At 43.7% G+C, this 19,630-nt stretch overlaps 1 protein-coding gene across 1 annotated transcript in view; it reads right to left on the reverse strand.

Moving 5' to 3' along the window:
• PGBD5 (piggyBac transposable element derived 5) overlaps positions 1-10,579 on the reverse strand; it is a 104,740-nt gene extending 94,161 nt beyond the window's left edge. Inside the window, exon 1 of the mRNA XM_077149417.1 lies at positions 10,147-10,579. Coding sequence (XP_077005532.1) covers positions 10,147-10,561 — 415 coding nt within the window. The 5' untranslated portion in view covers positions 10,562-10,579. The remainder of the gene's footprint in view (positions 1-10,146) is intronic.
• Between the last annotated feature and the right edge of the window lie 9,051 nt (positions 10,580-19,630).

Below are 19,630 nucleotides of genomic sequence, written 5' to 3' on the forward strand. Positions count from 1 at the left end.
AATCTTAAAGAAATGCCTCCTCACTGCAGTTGAAGTCTCCAACTTCTAATTCGTTTCTGTTCCAGGATTCCCCTGGAATTCTGAATGCACTTCCTCTAAGATGTCATAAATTGTGCTTCGGTTCACTCCTTTAACAAAAATTGAGTTTTTACCATGTTTCAACCATGACCAAGACATCCAAGGTCACACTCAAATGGTAAATGGATTAATTTATTTTGGATGGCTGTAGGTGCTAGGAGTGACCAGAAGGAAGGTGATGATTTAAGATTCCTGGAGACAGTGACATTTGAACCAAGGCCCAACAATAAGCAAGGGCTGCCAGTTAAATACCAGGAGGAAGAACATTCCAGGCTGAAGGCAAAGCAGGCTCCAAGGCTCTGAGATGTACAGTAGATAGTGTGGCTGGAGGACGTGAACAGATAGGAAAAGTAATCTAGGTCAGCACTGGAGAGGAAGGCAAGGGCAGATCCTATGAGCCTTGTAGGCCATGAAAGGAATTTGGATTTTCCTCTGGTTTAGATAGGATGCCATGGGAGGGTTTTGAGCTGAGAAATGAATGAATGGGCTTATGTTTTTAAAAGAATGCTCTTCTTTATTTAGACAATAAAGACTGAGATGGTATAATCTAGGAATGCCTAGAGTGTATAATGATAGTGAGTAAATGTGCAAATTTAAAAATATCTCTGCTTGAGGAAGAAAAAAGGAATGTCAATAATGCAGGGTGTTGAAAATAGATGGTAATTAATATTTTAAAACTTTAACGTATGTGTGAGACAAGCAAAAAAATGTTTATTTGGTACAAAATTTATATTTTGGCTAGTGCATTTCTTAATATAACTTTTGTGGGCAGCTTAATCGAACACCATAGTACTTGGAACCTTGCGTAGTGCATGAGATTTTATAGATATGTCCAGAGTGATGCCCAGATAAATCCCAGAGTGATCTGAACAGTGAATAGGGAAGTATTTGTAGAGTCTCACCATAGCGGGAATGGTGAGAAAGGAGGAAAATTCAACTTCCCCAAGTGGAGAATTCTTGATATTCTCACAGTCAGTGGGGACAACCAAAACTGAGCCCCCAATCTTGGGGGTTGTTCATATGAAACTTAATCCCGCAAAGGATAGGCTAGGCCTACTCAAAATATGGCCTAAGAGTCAACCCCAAGAGAACCTCTTCTGTTGCTCAGATGTGGCCCCTCTCTCTCTCTCTCTCTCTCTCTCTCTCTCTGCCAAGACAGCAAGCAAACTCACTGCCCTCCCCCTCTCTACGTGGGACATGACTCCCAGGGGTGTGGACCTTCCTGGCAACGTGGGACAGAAATCCTAGAATGAGCTGGAACTCAGCATCAAGGGATTGAGAAAATCTTCTCGACCAAAAGAGTGAAATGAGACAAAAATAAAGTATCAATGGCTGAGAGATTCCAAACAAAGTTGAGAGGTTATCCTGGAGGTATTCTTACACATTAAATAGACATCACCTTGCTAGTCAAGATGTAATGGAGAGGCTGGAGGGAACTGCCTGAAAATGTGGAGGTGTGCCCTGGTGGCCATGTTTCTTGAAGATAATTGTATGATGATATGGCTGTTGCAATGTGACTGCGTGGTTGTGAGAGCCTTGTGTCTGATGCTCCTTTTGTTTACTTTATAGATGGACAAGTAAAACATATAGATTAAAAATAAATAAACAATAGGGGGAACAAATGTTAAAATAAATTTAGTAGATTGCAATGGTGGTAATCGGTGAAGGGGAGGGGTAAGGGGTATGGTATGTAGGAATTTTTTTCTGTTTTCTTTTTATTGCTTTTTCTGACTTGATGCAGATGTTCTAAGAAATGATCATGATGATGAATATACAACTATGTGATGACAGTGTGAGTTATTGATTATATAACAAGAACGGAATGATCATATGATAAGAATGTCTGTGTTTGTATGTGGTATAAATAAAAAATAAAAATAAATTAAAAATAAATTTAAAAAAAGAAATGCTCTTCTTCCACAGCGGTGTGGAAAAAGAAATTGGGAGAGGGAAGGAAGACAGGAGTGGAAGATGGGAATCCAATTATACGAAGGCTCTGGTAGCCCAGCCAAAGGATGATATTCTCTCAGCTAAAGCTAGTAGAATGGCAATGATGTAAGAAGTGAAAGGTTCTGTGATTCTAAACTTTTTAATAAAAATGACTTATTACATATATACCCCAAAGCAGCCAGATTTTCATACTTTTATAATAATTCCTCATGAAATTCACAAATAAAAGGGAAGAAAGCTCTTTATATCCCTTGTTACTCTAGGCAGAGCATTGTCTTTACATTATAAGGTATTTTAGGGATTTTATTATACCCCCAAAGATAATATAGTCCTTCCTCTAGCCAACAAAAATTTTACCTTATTCTCTTTTGTTGCTATTTTTCCTTTTCCTTTCTTACAGTATCTGCAACCAGACCCAAGTTTTCTCCATAGATTTCACTGGTATCAACTACTGAAGATGGCACTCTCAAAGTACTCTCTTCTCACCAAACTTGCTAAATCCCCCTTTCCTGCGAGATCCCACCTTTATTAGATACATCTGAATACAGGCCTGAGTTGTGAGTTCAGAGTCCAGCTGCAGTTATTTGAAATGGTAACAACTACAAAACTCAAATTTCAAGACATTTTCACTAAGAAGGACCCCAAACAAAGGGGAGTGGAATTTCAGGTGATGGGGCAAAGATGACATATGGTCCCTCCCCACCCAGCCTCTACACAAGCTGCTCCCTTGTTTGAGATACCCTTTCCATTCCCTTCCCTTGACTAATCTTCATTCATTCTTCAAGATGCAGCTTGCTGGTCAATCAAAAGACCTTAAATGAAAAACTCAACAGGCACCAGAAATGTTTCCTTCTTTCCCAACCTGGCTGGATCAAATGACCCCCTTTGGAATCCCATATAAATCCATGTTTACCCTAATCACAGCGTGTATCAGCATGTCTTACCTCTTTCTCTTCACTTTGTCTCTCCTACTGAACCCCAGGAAACATGTGTTACTTAGCGTTTTATCCCAGCAAGTTTCAATATGCTTGCTGAATTAACACAATTATACATGCTGGTAGGAATATAATCTGGAAAACTGTTCAGCAATATGTTAAAGCAATGGTGTTCAATTCCTGGTGATTTTGCCACCCCAGGGGACACCTGGCAATGTCTGCAGCGTTTTTGGTTATCACAACTGGGGGACAGAGGTACTGCTGGCATCTTGTATTAGAGGCCAGGGGTGCCGCTATATATTCTACAATGCATAATGCAGGACAGTCTGCCACAGCAAACGATTACCCAGCCCAAATGTCAAATAGTGCCAAGATTGAAAAACCCTAGCTTACGACCTGGCAAACCTGCTCCTACACATATAAGCCCAAGGGAAATGATGCATATATCCATCAAAAAAACATATACAACAGGTTTGTAGCGGCTTTATTTTAAAAAGCCCCAAACCAGTAGCAATCCAAAAGTCTATGAATAGGATAAGGGATAATTTAACTATAGTATATTTATACAATGGACTATTACACCACAGCAATAAAATGATAAAGATTGCCACATGCAATAATATGGATGACTCTCATAGACATAACAGTGAACTAAAAACCCAGACCAAAAATAACAGGCAAAATCACTCAATGGTGATGGAAGTCAGAACAAAGGTTACCTTTGGGGGCAGGGAGGTACTGACCAGGAAGAGGCAGGAGGGAAGCTTCTGGGGCAATGGAAATATTCTTTACCTTGATCTCCATGGTGGCTACATGGGAGTGCCTTTGTAAAAATTCATTGCACTTTAAACACTTATGATTTTTGCACTATATGTATATTATGCTTCATTTTTTAAAAATTATATACTCTGGTAAGAACTACCCTTCCAAAAGGACTCATGCATTGGGTTGCTGCCTTATAAGCAAAAAGATTATTTAATGGACCCTAAGGTTTACAGCTGGCAGGAGTGTAAGTAGGTACATTTCCACAACAGACATCAAAAGCCTTAAAAAATGTGAAAATCCTTACTCAATTCTGTTTTGATTTTTTTTATCCATTTTTTCTAATTTTATTCTAAGGAAGAAAATTAGAGATGTACACACAAACTTAGTGTGCTGGTTTGAATCTGTTATGTACCTCACAAAAAAAAAACCTGTTCTTTCAATCCATCTTGTGGGGGCAGATGTGCTGTGGCAGGGACCTTTTGATTTCCATGGAGATGTGACACACCCAATTTAAGTTGGGTCTTAATCCTTTGCTGGAGTCCTTTAAGAGAGCTCAGAGAGAAAGAGAGAGAGAGAGAGAGATTAGACAGAAACATCCCTGCAGAAACAAGCAAGGACCCACAATAGCCCAGAGACATTTTAGAGAAAAGGACCAGGAGACAACACCATATGCTTTCCCACTGGACAGAGGAACCCCAGATGCCATGGGTCTTTCTTCAGTGAAGGTATCCTGACGTTGAGGCCTTAATTTGGACATTTCTATCGCTGTAGAATTGTAACTTGTAACTTAATAAATCCCCATTGTTAAAAGTCAACCCATTTCTGGTATATTGCATTTCAGCAGCTTTAGCAAACTGAAACACGTAGCTTCAAGAATATTCATTATGGCGTGGATTTAACAGAAAAAAACTGAAGGGAATTTTTTCCATCCGACTAAACAATATTAAGAATTTATCACAACGATTTTTTTAATGTAAATGGAAAATCTTCACAATGTATTAATTAAAAGGAAGGAACTTTCCAAACCCCAACAAAAAAACTTGGAAAAACCAACTTGTCAAACCCCAAGCAAAACCATTCCAGCCATCCTAAAGAACACCTGGGGAAATATATAGGATTCTACAAAGGTTCCATACACTAGGGTAACTTTCCAGAAACCTACAACCCCCAGATGGGTCCCTGGACCAGATAAGTCCTGAAACCTAGAGCGGCCAGCCTTTCCCAAACATCAGATGGTTCCATCTTCCTACCCTATAATACTGACAGCCCCTTCCAACATGAAAAAGTTAGAATGGCCATAGTCCAAATACCCCTAAAGAGTTGGACAGAAAGATCAAAGGTGATGGTAGAGTTGTACAAAGAAGGTAGGGTTTAACAAATAAATACAATTGCTGAATCACTAAACTGATGTTTTTTTTAGTCTCCAGAATCTTAGAGCAGTTATAAATAAAAACCTAAAAACTCTGAAATCTGTTCTACAACTAACTGTTGTGCTGTGCTTTGAAATTTATTGCTTTTTTTGTTTATATGTTATTTTTCACAAAAAAGAAAAAACAAGTCAATTCTGATGATAAAGAATATTTATTCCTTCTAGCCTCCTATATTCTGGAGTAGCTAGAAGGAAAAAATTGAGATGATGGTATGGTAGCCATGACAAACTCTGGGATCTGTCCTATGAAAACCATTGCTTTTTCTTTCTTTAGTTTGTATATATATTATATTATACAATGAAAAAAAAGTTTAAAAAAGTTACCCGATAATATGTCATCTAAGATATACGAAAATATACTCAATACGCTAATTGTGGTTACTGCTAAGTGATGGAATATTATGGAAAATTTTTAAATTTTATCATTTTTCTTCTTTTTGTGTATTTTCTAACATGAACATATGTTCATTATTAATATGAAAAAGCCATATGGTCGATGTTCTTAAAAACAAAAGTGAGTTTTTTAAATTCTAGACTTGGGCACCAAACCCCACACAAGTTCAGTGGTTGCCTGCATCCTGCAGAATGATTCTTGAGCTCTTACTACCATAGCTGGGGCATAACAGGGATTAGGTTAAGAGCTAAAATCCTAGGTTCTTCTATAACCTGATTGTGGGGCTGGTTAAACAAATCTATACAGGTATTAAAACTCACAGAACTGTACATTAAAAAAGTAAAAAGCAATTCCATGTATAAATATGAAAATAAATATTTTTGACTGAGGATACAATTCAAGGTGCTGAAAAAAAAGACTACTTTTCATGAATTATCTGGTCTGTCTAGGAGATAAATGGTGATCACTTAACCAGCTAATTTCTTCACTACCACCCCCACTCACCCACCCACCCAGCCACTGACTAAAGAGACACAGCTGTCTTTCTCTATAAAGTGAAGATGATAACTTCTATCTCACAGAGTAATTGTGAAGGTTAAATGTTATAACGTATGAAAAATCAAGTTACAAATGAGAACTGTTGATTATTATCATCTTTGAGAGCTCAGGTTTCACCTGCCACAAAAATAGACTCCTGGGAAAATAACAAGACATCTCTCCCAGGAAGCTCTCTTCTCTGAATTCTGCATGGCTACAGCACGCAATTTTGAGCTTGACTGCTATAGAGCATTGCATAAGATATATCTTGTATCTCACCAAGATTCTAAGTTCCTCCTAGAGCCACAGAATCTAGTACAGAGCTAAAGGTAGGTGTAGCTGCTTTTTACTCAGTGCAAAAGAGAGGGGCTCAGGTATCCCAGCTCACAAATCCCTTTATATAGCAGGTCTCAGGTGAATTCTGGTCCTCAGAGAAAAATTTTTTTTCCCTTCTTACTTGTTAGCCAAAAAGACTTTAAACCAAAAAATAACAATAAGCTCTAAAGATAAAGCATACAACAATGTTAATTTTTAAAGCCATATGTTCTCCTCTAGCTTCTCAAGGTCACACTCCCTCTGAATGATTACAGAGAGCTGCTGACATGGTACATGAAAAAAACCTCTCCCCTGAAGTCCACACCTCTAATATAAAGAGAGAACAGCTCAGATCCCAGCCAGCCACTACAAAGGACGGATAAAGCCAAGCAGATGCCAGCCCTTGGGCAGTGTGAATCTGCCTTTTCCTCTGCTTCCTCAGAGAGAACAAATCACAAAACTGCTCAGAATAAGAAACCAAAAGGGCAGAGGCCCAAAAAAAGCAGACGGGCCTGAATTTCATGCTGTTTCCAAAGAGTGAGCTCGCATACGGTGCTGGTTATTTGCAGTGGGCAGGAAGCCACTGACAGCTTGAGGGGGGTATATTAGGGGGCTGTGCTGCAAGTTGGTTAAGAGAGGACCCCTGCCTCTGTGCTCCCCAGCAAGCTCTTTCTTCCCCCCAAGTGACCCTCCATCCACACAGGGGTTAAGAGCTCATCAGCCAGCCCTACTAGCAGGAGAGAGAGAGAAAGAGATTGGTGGTGGAGAAGACTCTCTCCATCTATTACTACTGGCTACACTTAATATACTGAAAACCAGAAGAAAGGAGCTGAGAAGATTGGTACAGGTAAGGCTTCAAGAGGAGTTAGGATTCTCAACCCTAACTACAGAAATATCACTATTAAGTTGGTCCAAGGATATACCACATCATTCCCCCTCCCCCCCCATGCCTCCGGGCACCAAGTGTCTCTCTACTGTGCACCACCGCCAACCCCCACCCACCCACTGGGGCCATATGGCAGCACTGACTGCAGCCCAAATGCACAATTGCCTACCTTCCTCAAGCATAGGGGCTCTCTGAGGTTTTCAGTGCATCAGAGGGCTCCAGAGGTGACAGCAGTTATAATCTCTTTCTGAATAAAAGGCACCCTCCTCAGCACAGATCAGTAAGCAATACACATTTATATACATTACACAGCTACATTCATGTACGTATACACATGACTTTTAAAGTAGGAGGCTGGCAGGAAGCCTGTTCAATATATCTAGATTCTTTTGCTTTTTTCGTCTGCTGCTAACCACAACAATTTTTAAAAGGTATTTATCATGAAGGCTGATTATAAATCGAATCGCCACCCTCTTGTTCTCCTCCCTTCCCACCTTAATCACATGGGAAGATTTGTTAACAAACTGGGGTTACAAAGATGGAAGAGAGGTCCAGGCTGCATTCCTTGCAAGGAGGGAACACACTCTTGTTGAAAGTTTTTTAGATATGGTACTTGGATAAGCTAGCATGCTGTACCTTATAAGGTTTTAAGAGACTTCACTTTCAGAATGGCTGGGGTGTAGGTAGCTCTCAGCTGCTTAATAAACACATCTATCTCTCTCCCCACTGCTAGACTCAAGGGTTTTCTCTCACAAATGCTTCTGCAATAATTTTCAGCCCCCATAAATCATATTCCATTGTTTCAGGGAAATTGGAATTCATGCCTAACAAGCCATTCGCCTCATCCCCCCACCCCCAACTTTCCCTCAGGAAGAGTGTGTTGCAAAGAGGAAAGGAAATTCTAAATTTAATTCTGGATTTAAAACGCACACTCCCACCTGAAACAGGAAATCAAAATTGGGTATAAATACCACCAAGTAACCACTAATTTCTTTAGTAAAAGTGCTTGACCATGATTCTTAGATCCAGCTGTGAACTCAATGGGCTTTCAAAGAAGAATATGAACCTAACATCAAATGACACATGATATTGCTTTTCATGATTGTAAGTGCTGCAGTGGCTAGATTAAATTGCTCTGCTACAGAATTTATCCCATTTGTAGGTTACTTAGAAACGTAATATTGCCTTAAAATTTGTTTCAGTGGTTGGTTCACCCTTCTCGCACCACCACCCTCATGATTCTTATTCATAACTAAGTTTACTCTAACCAATTCCCCTATCTTGCCCTGAGATACAGGGAGCCTTGCTGCGTTCTCCCAGGCAGACTTGAAGCATGTGTCTCAAGTGTTTCAAGATCAAAAACTAGATCACAGACACATATAGCATAAAGTCCACCAAGCCACAGCTCTGCGCTGGTACAATTCATTAAGAACTAATATGGAAAACAGCTGTCCAAGGCAGGAAATGCTTATGACATTCTGTAAAATGTACTACTGTATAAAAGGATTATACAGATGTGATTTTGAACATTCCCAAGCCCTTAACTAGAGCCCAAATGTGAACGTGGTTTTAAATGTACTGCACCCCCAAATACTGCACAGCTAAATTGGATTTTGCTAGCCCAGATGCAGCTAAGGGCATCGACACTTCAGCCTGCCTGAGGTTTGCAAACCACTCCCTGCTGAGAGTCCAGGCAATCCTACCCACAAGCTCAGTGCAGCCTACCAGACTGCAGCATGCTCTTCTGATACAAGTCCAGGCAAAAGCCAGGGGTCTCCTGGGCATTTCCTCTCTTGTGCCCTGTTTCTAACTGGTTGAACAACAATCAGGGAGACCCACAGGAAAAAAATCGCATCATGCCCAGTGGAAGCCACTCCCTGTCCCTCATCCACACCGGTTGCACACACTTCCACCAGATGAATGGAGTGTGCAGGAACAGGGGCCTGCCAAAGAAGAGGGTGGAGCAAAGAAGTAAAGCATCAGAAGGGTGGAAAGGACTAGTCTCCTCCTCTCAGACAGGGCAGAGGCTGTTGAGTTTCTGCAGAATAAGTTGTAATATTTTAAAACCCAACTTTCAGGAAAAGCAGGCAGCAAAGAGGACATTCAGCAGCAGCAGCTGCCAGAGCCCGGTGATCTTCTTCAGATATGAGGGACTTCTCTACGACAAAAGTGATATTCTGAACACACCTGTAACCTTCTGGACGAAGAGGACACAACTTAATGCTATTAAACCGGTCCCTTCACTCTTCTCTTAGTTCTTAACAAGGGACCCTGAATCCCACGGACAGGGAAAGTTTATCAGGTTAACTGGAGAAAACTAAGCCGAGTAAAGACACTGTGGGTGGCCTCCCACAGTTGTCACTGGGCCATGCTCCAACTGCTATGCCACATGCCCCACCCCTGGCACCTGGGGAAGCCTTGTTCTAGGGTCATCGGTGCATAATGACTTCCCTCAAAGCCATGGCAGGCTTTCCGATTAAAACCTCAGCTTTAGTCCATCCCTAAGGGGCGAACCCGAAAGTGAGAATGGCTTTGGGTGCAGGACGCGGGGGCCATCCCCGAAAGTGACGGAAGGCCCCTCCCACGTCCTTTTCCTTGGCAAAGTGCTCTGCAGCAGCCTCCACCTCATCCCCTTCTCCCTCCCAGGAATTCGGAACCCCACACGCAGTCGGATTAATTCTTGCACTTTAAATCCGCGCTCCGGCAACCATTTGTTTCTCAAAACGCACAGCTGCCACTACCAGTCAGCCAAAGGAACATCTGGAATCCGCCCGCCCCTACAGATGTGCCGCTCCCGGCTGGACTCCCAACCCGGACCCCCGACCTGGCGCGTTCTCCGGGCGCGCCCACCCCTTACCGCTGGTCTCCTCGAAGCGCGGGGGAGGGGTGTCGCGCAGCGTCGGGCTCCAGCCCCCGCGGTCCTCGTCTTCCTCCAGCTCCTCCGCAGCGGGGCAAGGGACTGGGCGGCTCTGCGGCCGCTGCCCCCCGCCGCCCGCCTCCTCCCGAGCCCGGGGCTGCGGCGGGCGCGGCGGGGCGGCCGAGGACAGCGACGAGCTGGTCTGCTCATCCTCGTCGTCCGAGGAAGCGGCCGAGGAGGAGCGCGAGTCGGCCGACGTGCTGTAGAAGGGGTTCCCGCTGCTGTCCTGGCCGGACTCGCCGAACACGTCGTCAGAGATCTGCAGGCTCTCGTAACGCGAGCGGGCCGCCTCCAGCAGCGATAGCGCCTTCCTCCGCGGGCCCCCGCCGCCGCCGCCGCCGCCCTCAGCCATCATCTTGGCAGCCCCCCACTCGCCCCCTCGCCCCCCCGCCCCCCACAGCACCTCCCACCCGCACACACCGGCTCCGCGGCCGGCGCCCTGCACCGTCTCTCCCCACCAGTCCAGCCCGCAGCACAGCGCCCTCCCCTTCCCCACCCCCGGCCGGTCCGCCGTCTTGGCCCGCCTTCGGCCCAGCTCCCGGCGGGGAAACAGCCACCCCTCACTCCCCAAAGCTACAGGCGTCCGCAGGCTGCGGTCGCGGAAGCCGCGGCAAGATGCGAGCCCTGCACGCGGAGTGGGACGAGAGAGCCAAGAGCAGCCGCTGCGGCCGCGGGCGCTGGGATCGCTGGAGCTGTCACTGCCGCCGCTGCCACTGCGTCTTTCGGCGCCGGCCGAGCCCAGCCCGCTGCCTGCTGGTGCGCTGCTTCTCTCCGAGCCGATCCCCTCCCCGCTGCACCCCTCGCTTCCCTAGCCGACCTTCCCAGCGCGAGAGCAGCGAGAGAGGGCGGACCCGCCTTGCACCTCCAATCCCTGGCCGGCCAATCGGAAGCCGGGGCCGGAAGGGAAGGGAGGGCTTGGGCGGGTCCTGAGCTCCGGACGCCTCCCCACCCATCCTCGGCCTGGGGCGGGGCGAGCCGGCCGGGGCTGGCGGGAAGGAGGAGGTCTGCTGGCTGCCTCAGGCCCGGTCCCTTCTTCTCCGGGGCGCGTCGCTCCGGACGGTGATCCCGGAGGCCCCGCGCTGCACGGTGGAGGCAGGGAGGAAGGAAGCAGGGAGGGGCAGCTGGCTTCTTCCTGAGAGAGGAGGTGCCGGGTTCCCTGTGCTTAGCAGTCGCCTAGCGTGAAGGAACTGTCCGCTTTGGTGGTCCTGAAACAAACTGCCTAGGACGCCCACCCCGCGTGGCCAGCGGCGGCGCAGGCTGCCCAGGGAACGTGCACCGGACGTTCCAAGTGGGTGACGGGACCCGAGAGGCAAAACTACAGGCTGCTGCTGCTTCTGTTTCCAGTGGGTCAAAGCATGCGCCGCATGCTTCTAAAAATAAAAAGGCTGTCTGGCTTCCTGAATCTTGTTTTAATTAGGAGTTGGCCTTGTGGGTCCATTTCTGGGGTCAGTCTCGCTTATCCCTGTAATTTGAGGGTGGAAAATAGAATTAGGTATATAGGCATTCCTGATCCTCTTGGATTCTTACATTCTTTTGAAATCAAAATATCGATTACTCTAACACCTCTGTTTTAACATCACACACACACACACACACACACACACACACACACATACACGTGCTTAAGAAGATATTGCACAAGTACCCTGGTTTTGTGTTCTGTTTTTTTTAAAAAAAAAAAAAAAAAAAACACATAGAAAAGAAAGGTTCCATCCTTCCTGCTCCTTGGGCAGGAGTGTGTGACAGTCATCTTTGTTGATGCCACTGCATATAATCAGTCAGTCTTTTCTTTCTGCTCTCCGCCTCTCTCCTACAAATGGTACAAGAAGTCACATTATCAGTGATTAGGTTCATAAAGTCACTTTCACTCGGGAATAAATCCACAAAGATGTGAAGGGCTTACAAATCCTAACGGGTATTAACTAAATAATAATTACACAAAATGGAAAGGTATGCTGCTATTTCTCAGTGTGCATAAAGGATAAAGATTTGGGGACCAATTAGCCACCAAATGATGCTAGTTCTCCCAGCAGGCAGGCACCTTCTTGCTCATGGCCTTCCTTTCCAGCATCTTCCTTTCCTCCTCCCAAGCCAGGGGACCTGCACAGGCATAAATTCATGATGATCACTAATAGACAATATATGAAAAAGAAAGAATTCACATACAGTTTTTCTATATGGGTTGGTTGGGGAAATGCAAATATTTCCAACTCCCTTGGAAAATTACGCCACAGAAAAGAAGGGGTTTCCAGCTTGTAGCAAGAATGAAATTTTTATAAAAGCAACAACCGTATATCAATACGTATAGAATGTGAATTGTTATTTTTAGCATTTCTATTAACCTATCCAGTGTAACTATTTCCTTTTTGCTAGCTACGAATCTGAGGGTCAAATGTTAATAAAAATGACCTAGGGCGGGCCACGGTGGCTCAGCAGGCAGAGTTCTCACCTGCCATGCCAGAGGCCCGGGTTAGATTCCCAGTGTCTGCCCATGAAAAAAGAATGACCCAGAATCTTCCATTTAGCTATATACTATGAGAACCAGCCTAAAGATTTTGAAGAGTAATCAGACTTATCAGAAAGGGTGATAATGAAGCACTAGTAGAAGATGCAGAGGGCAAAACAGGAAACCACAGCTCAACCTTTAATGCTATGTTCAGGAAATTAATAAAACTCCTGCAAAATTTCATGTAATCCATGCAAAATAATTTAATGGTGTCAGAGAGGTAGAATCTATAGGGAAAAAATTTAGTCTTTTCTTCTACCCAATTGTAGCCAATCCCAAAGTAAGCAGTCAGCATTGTTTTAAAAATGATGGATTGCTTTGCTCTCCATATGCGTCAGTTTGAAAGGATTATGTGCCCTAGAAAAGCCAGGTTTTAATCCTGATCCATTTTGCGGAAGCTGCTTTTTCTATTAATCCCTATTCAGCACTTTAGGTTGGAAGCATAATTAGATTATCTCCATGGAGATGTGACTCACCGAATTGTGGGTATTAACCTTTGATTAGAGGGAGATGTGACTTCACACATTCCAGGTGGGTCTTGGTTAGTTTACTGGAATCCTTTAAAAGAGGATGCATTTTGGAGAGAACAACAGAGCCAGGAGAACCATAAGAGCCCATCAGCCGGTGACCTTTGGAGATGAAGAAGGAAAACGCCCCTGGGAGAGCTTCATGAAACAAGAAGCCTGGAGATGGGGACAACCAAATCCATATGCCACGCCCTCGATCTTGGGGTTTTCCCCTCTGAAACTTATCCCTGCAAAGGATAGGCTAAGCCTACTTAAAATTAAGCCTAAAAGTCACCCTCAGAGAACCTCTTTTATTGCTCAGATATGGCCTCTCTCTCAGCCAACATGGCAAGTGAACTCCCTGCTCTCTCCCTCTACATGGGACATGACTCCCAGGGGTGTAAACCTCCCTGGCAATGTGGGGCAGAAATCCCAGCATGAGCCCAGATCTGGCATCTGGCATCAAGGGACTGAGAAGACCTTCTCGACCAAAAGGGGTAAGAGAGAAATGAGACAAAATAAAGTGTCAGTTGATGAGAGATTTCAAACAGAGTTGAGAGGTTATTCTTGAGGTTATTCTTATGCATTCTATAGATATCCCCTTTTTAGTTTATGTTGTATTAGAGTGGCTAGAGGGAAGAACCTGAAACTGTAGAGCTGTGTTCCACTAGCCTTGTTTCTTGAAGATTATTGCATAATGATACAGCTTTTACAATGTGACTGTGTGATTGTGAAAACCTTGTGTCTGATGCTTCTTTTATCTAGGATATGGACAGGTGAGTAAAAAATATGGATAAAAATAAACAAATAATGGGGGAACAAAGGTTAAAACAAATTGAGTAAATTGAAATACTAGTGGTCAATGAGAGAGAGAGAAGTAAGGGATATGGTATGTATGAGATTTTTCTTTTTCATTTCTTTTTCTGGAGTGAAGCAATTGTTCAAAAAAAATGATCATGTGATGAATACACAACTATGTGATGATAATGTGAGCCACTGATCTTACACCATGTATGGAATGTTTGTATGTCAAGAATGTTTGTATGTTAATTTTTTATAATAAAAATATTAAAGTAAAATTTAAAAATGTATAGCACACAAAAAAAGAAACCCGGAAAGAAAGCTAGCAGACTTCACCATGTTTACCATGTGCTTTCCAGTTGAGAGAGAAACCACGAATTCCATCAACCTTTCATGAGTGAAGGTAATGCTTGCTTGTGCCTTGATTTGGACATTTCTATGATGTTAGAACCGTAAACTAGCAACTGATTAAATTCCCCTTTTAAAAGCCATTCCATTTCTGGTATATTGCATTCCAGCAGCTAGAAAACTAGAACAGATTTTGGTACCAGAGAAGTGGGGTGCTGCTGTGGTTTGCAAAAACCAAATACGTTGGAACGGCTTTTTCAATGGCTAAGGAGATGTTCTAGTTTCCTAGCTGCCTGAATGCAATATATGAGAAACAAAATGGCTTTTTAAAAGGGGAATTTAATAAATTGCAAGTTTACAGTCATTAGGCCATGGAAATGTCCCAATTAAGGCAATTCTATAGAAATGTCCAATCTAAGGCATCCAGGTAAAGATTCCTTGGTTCTAGAAGGCCAGTGAGGTACAATGTTTCTCTCTCAGCTAGAAGGGCACATGGTGAACATGGAAACATCTTCTAGTTTTCTCTCCAGGCCTCTTGCTTCATGAAGCTCCCTGGGGGCATTTTCTTTCTTCATCTCCAAAGGTCTCTGGCTGGTCAGTTCTCGGCCCCATGGGTTTGCCATGGTTCTGAAGCTCTCTCTTTGTTCTCAAAAGCAACTCTCTCCAAAATGTCTCCTCTTTTATAGGATCCAGTAAACTAATCAAGACCCACGTACAATGGGTGGAGACAAGTGTCCATCTAATCAAGTTTAATATCTCCAGTTGATTGAGTCACATATCCATGGAGATAACCAAATCAAGTTTCCAACCTATAATACTGAGTAGGGATTGGAAGAAACTGTTGCTCCCACATGATTGATTAGGATTTAAACATGGCATGTCTAGGGTACATAAATTCTTTCAAACCAGCACAGGAGAAGATTTGGAGTAGTTGTGAGGAGCTCGATAGAGAAGGCCTAGAATGCTTTGAAGAGACTGTGGACTTCAAAGATGGTTCTGATGAGGCTCTAGACAGAAATGAAGTGTGTTATCACAAACTGGAAGAAAGGTGATCCATTTTTAAATGGCAGCTAACTTGGCAAAATTGACTAGTGGCTCTGGCAGGAAGGCAGATTTTAAAAGTCATGAACTCAGATATTTAGCAGAAGGATTTCCAAATTAAATGTAGAAAGTGCAGCCTGGTTTCTCTTTGCAGTTTATAGTGAAACGTGACGGGAAAGAAATAACTGAGAACTAAAGTCTTGGGTAGAAAGGAACTAGAAATTAATGTTCTGAAAAATTCTGGGTTTCCAGGAAGTGAGACCCCAGAGAACGGTGCCCCACATGAGGATCTGACCAAATGTAGAACCAGTCAGCCATTTCAGAGAAAGCCAGGATTGTAGATGGAGTTATCCAGGAAGGATTTGTGAAAATTCCTTATGTCTGATGGGCATGATCCGAGCTTACTACTTAGAAAGCCAAAAAGAGTACCATGGGATCTGTATGAACAGAACCACTGCCAGTCTTGACTGAGAGAGACAGAAAGGGACCCACTGGAGGAAAAATAACTTCAGAGGTAGAACTATGGAAGCTAAAGTCTAAAGTCGATAAACCTCAGGCCAGGAGAGTCGACCCACCCAAGCACTTGGAGAGGGTGAGTTTTCCCTAAAGGCAAAGGATGGACCTTCCACCTCATTGCAGTGGAAGAGTTGTGCAGCCTCAGGCTTTGTAGAGGGTAGAGGACATTCCTTGGGGATTGGGAAGAGCCTGGCTGCCACCACATGGAGGGGCTGAGCATGTGCCCCGGAAATGGCAGAGAGCCCAGCTATGGCCCTGATGCTTGGAGAGATTGGAGCTGAAAAAAAGGTGGTCTCCCCAATGCCCCCCAAAGTTGCATTCAGAGAGAGGTGGGCTACTACATAGGCTCTTGGAAAGAGTGGGACTGATGCTTTCTAAAGCCCAGAAGATAAATGACTGTCAGTTTTTGAAATCTAATGGAGTTTGCCCTGCAAGCTTTCTAAACTGCTTGGGTCCGGTGACCCCTGTTTTCCTTCCAGTTTCTCCCTATGGGAATGGGAATATGTGTACTATGATTGTCCTTCCTTTGTATGTTGGCAGCAAATAACTTGTTCTGAGTTTTATCGGTCCAGAGCCAGAGGAGAATTTTACCTTAGGACAGACCATGACTGTAGCTGACTATGATGAGATTTTGTACTGTTTCTGACTTTGTATTGCATTTGTATTATTACTGAAATGCTTTAAGACTTTCTGATGTTGTTATGGAAAGAGTGTATTTGTATGTGGAAAAAAAACATGTATTTTTTAGGGTCTAGAGGATGGAATGTGTTGGTTTGAAGGGATTGTGCACCCTAGAAAGGCCATGTTTTAATCCTATCCATCCTGTAGAAGCAGTCTTTTCTCTTAATCCCCATTCAGCACTTTAGTTTGGAAACTTGATTAGATTGTCTCCAAGGAGATATGACTCACCCAATTGTGGGTATTAGCCTTTGATTAGGTGGAGATGGAACACCACCACCCATTCCAGGTGGGTCTTGATTAGTTTACTGGAATCCTTCAAAAGAGGAAGCATTTTTGAGAGTGCCACAGAGCCTACAGAAAAGAGAGAACCACAAGAACCATGTGAGCTCATGTAGCCAGAGACCTTTGGAGATGAAGAAGGAAAATGCCCCAAGGGAATCTTCATGAAACAAGCCTGGAGAGAAAGCTAGCAGACTTTGCCATGTTCACCATGTGCCTTTCCAATTGAGAGAGAAACCCTGAACTTCACTGGCCTTCCTTGACTGAAGGTACTGGTACCTTGTTTAGTCATTTTTATAGACTTGCTTTAATTTGGATATTTCCAAGGCCTTAAAATTGTAAGCTAGTATCTTATTAAATTCCCCTTTTAAAAAGCCATTCCATTTCTGGTGTATTACATTCTAGCAGCTAGCAAACTAGAATAGTATCTTTACCTGGATGCCTTAGATTGGATATTTCTATAGCCTTGCTTTAATTTGGACATTTTCACAGGCTTAGAATTGTTAACTAGCAGCTTAATAAAGTCCTCTTTTTAAGAGCCATTCCATTTCTGGTATATTGGATTCTGGTAGCTTGCAAACCAGAACACCATTTTAATCACAACTTTCTTTCACCGCCCATCCCATGTTACCTTTACCCTCAGCAATGGTTATTTTTGCCTCCTAGGATGACCCAAGCCTTCATTCCTGAAGTTTCTAGGCATTGGTAGTCCTGCCTGGATTGGGTTGTTGTACTTTTCCATTGACATTAATCAAGGGGCCTGGTAGGACCAAAAGAAACCCTAAGGGATCTCCTGTATTCCAGGAAAACTCTTCTTTACCATCACTGTGTAGTTTCAGTCCTATTTCCTCTTTGTTTTAGTTTGCTAAGACTGCCAGAATGCAACACACCAGAGATGGATTGGCTTTTAATAAAAGGGGATCTATTTAGTTAAAAATGTATCATTCTTCAAAGGAAAAGCAACTAACTTTCATCTGAGGTTCTCTATGACATGGGAAAGCACAAGGCAATCTCTGCTGGCCTTATCTCCAGGCTTCTGAGTTCCAAGAGCTTTCCATGGGGTGATTTCTTTCTGCATCTGCAAAGGTCTGAGCTGAGCTGCGAGTGCTGAGATGAGGTACGCTGAGTTGCTTGGGCTGTGCTGTGTTGGGCTCTCTCATTTAAACATTCAGCCAATTAAATCAAACATCATTCATTGCAGCAGGCACTCCTAACCAACTGCAGATGTAATCAGCGACAGATGAGCTTCATATGCCATTGGCTCATGGCCACAGCAACAGAACTAGGCAACTTCACCTGGCCAAGTTGACACCCAAACCTAACTACCTACACCCTTCATAGCCAGAATAAATCACCTCAGCCAGTACAATAATCCCCTTTCTTGTCTATTTACTTAGAGGCATGAGAAGTCCAAAGTGGCCAGGTGCAGTCTTACCTTCCAGTTCAATGGAATCATTGCTGTATATCCTGGTAGGAGCATTCCTCCTTTAGTACTAAGACCTATAGACAAACAGAGCTTACGGTTTCAGAGGCAGGAAACAAAACATTTTCTAGTGGATCACTAAGGGTGATAGTGAATGGTGTCACTCCATTTCCACCATTTGATTCCTAGACCCGTTAATCCTGGCTATGGTAGAAACAGCACCATAGAGTGGATGCTGATTCAGAACATACACCGCATCCTAGTAAACATTGCCCCAGCCCTGCAAAGTATTGTCACCTTGGGGGTATTGTAATTGAATCTTCAAAAGGCCATTTCACTGTTCTAGCAGCCCAATTGCCTCTGGATGATGGGGAGCATGGTAAGACCAGAGAATTCCATGAGCATGTGCCCATTCCTGCCCTTCATTTGCTGTGAAGTAGGTTCCTTGATCAGAGGCAATGTGGTAAAGAGTACCATGATAGTGGATAAGGCATTCCATAAGTCCGTGGATAGTAGTTTTGGCAGAAGCATTGCCTGCAGGGAAGGCAAACCCATATCCAGAGTATATGCCTATTCCAGTTAGAACAAATCACTGCCCCATCCATGATGGAAGTGATCTAATGTATCAACCTGCCACCAGGTAGTAGTCTTATCACCGAGGGGAATGGTGCCATATTGGTGGCTGAGTGTGGGTCTGTGCTGCTGGCAGATTGGGCACTCAGCAGTGCCTGGTTGGCCTTGGTGAGTAGATGTCCATATTGCTGAGCCTAGGCACAACCTCCATCCCTACCACCATGAACACTTTGTTCATGAGCTTATTGAGCAAAACAGGAGTGACTGAGGATAGAAGATAACTTGTATCCACAGAAAGGGTCATATTATCCACTTGATTATTAAAACCTTCCTCTGCTAAAGTCACCTGCTGGCGAGCATTCACATGGGACACAAATATCTTCAAGTTTTTTGCCTACTCAGAAAGGTCTATCCACATACCCATACCTTTGTTGCCAATTTTCCAATTATGTTTCTTCCAAGTCCCTAACCGTTCAGCCAAACCATTAGCAACAGCCCACGAGTCAATATACAAATGTACCTCTGGCCAGTTCTCCTTTCAAGCAAAATGAACAACCAGGTGCACTGCTTGAAGTTCCACACACTGGGAAGATATCCTCTCACCACTGTCCTTCAGGGACATCACAGAAAGAGGTTGCAGTGCTGCAGCTGCCCACTTTTGGGTGGTATTTTTGTATCATTTGGAATCATCTGTAAACCAGGCCCGAGTTTTCTCTTCCTCAGTGAACTGATTGTAATGAACACCCCAAG

The sequence above is a fragment of the Tamandua tetradactyla genome, chromosome 2 (assembly GCF_023851605.1).
Source record: "Tamandua tetradactyla isolate mTamTet1 chromosome 2, mTamTet1.pri, whole genome shotgun sequence".
NCBI classification, from domain to species: domain Eukaryota; kingdom Metazoa; phylum Chordata; class Mammalia; order Pilosa; family Myrmecophagidae; genus Tamandua; species Tamandua tetradactyla.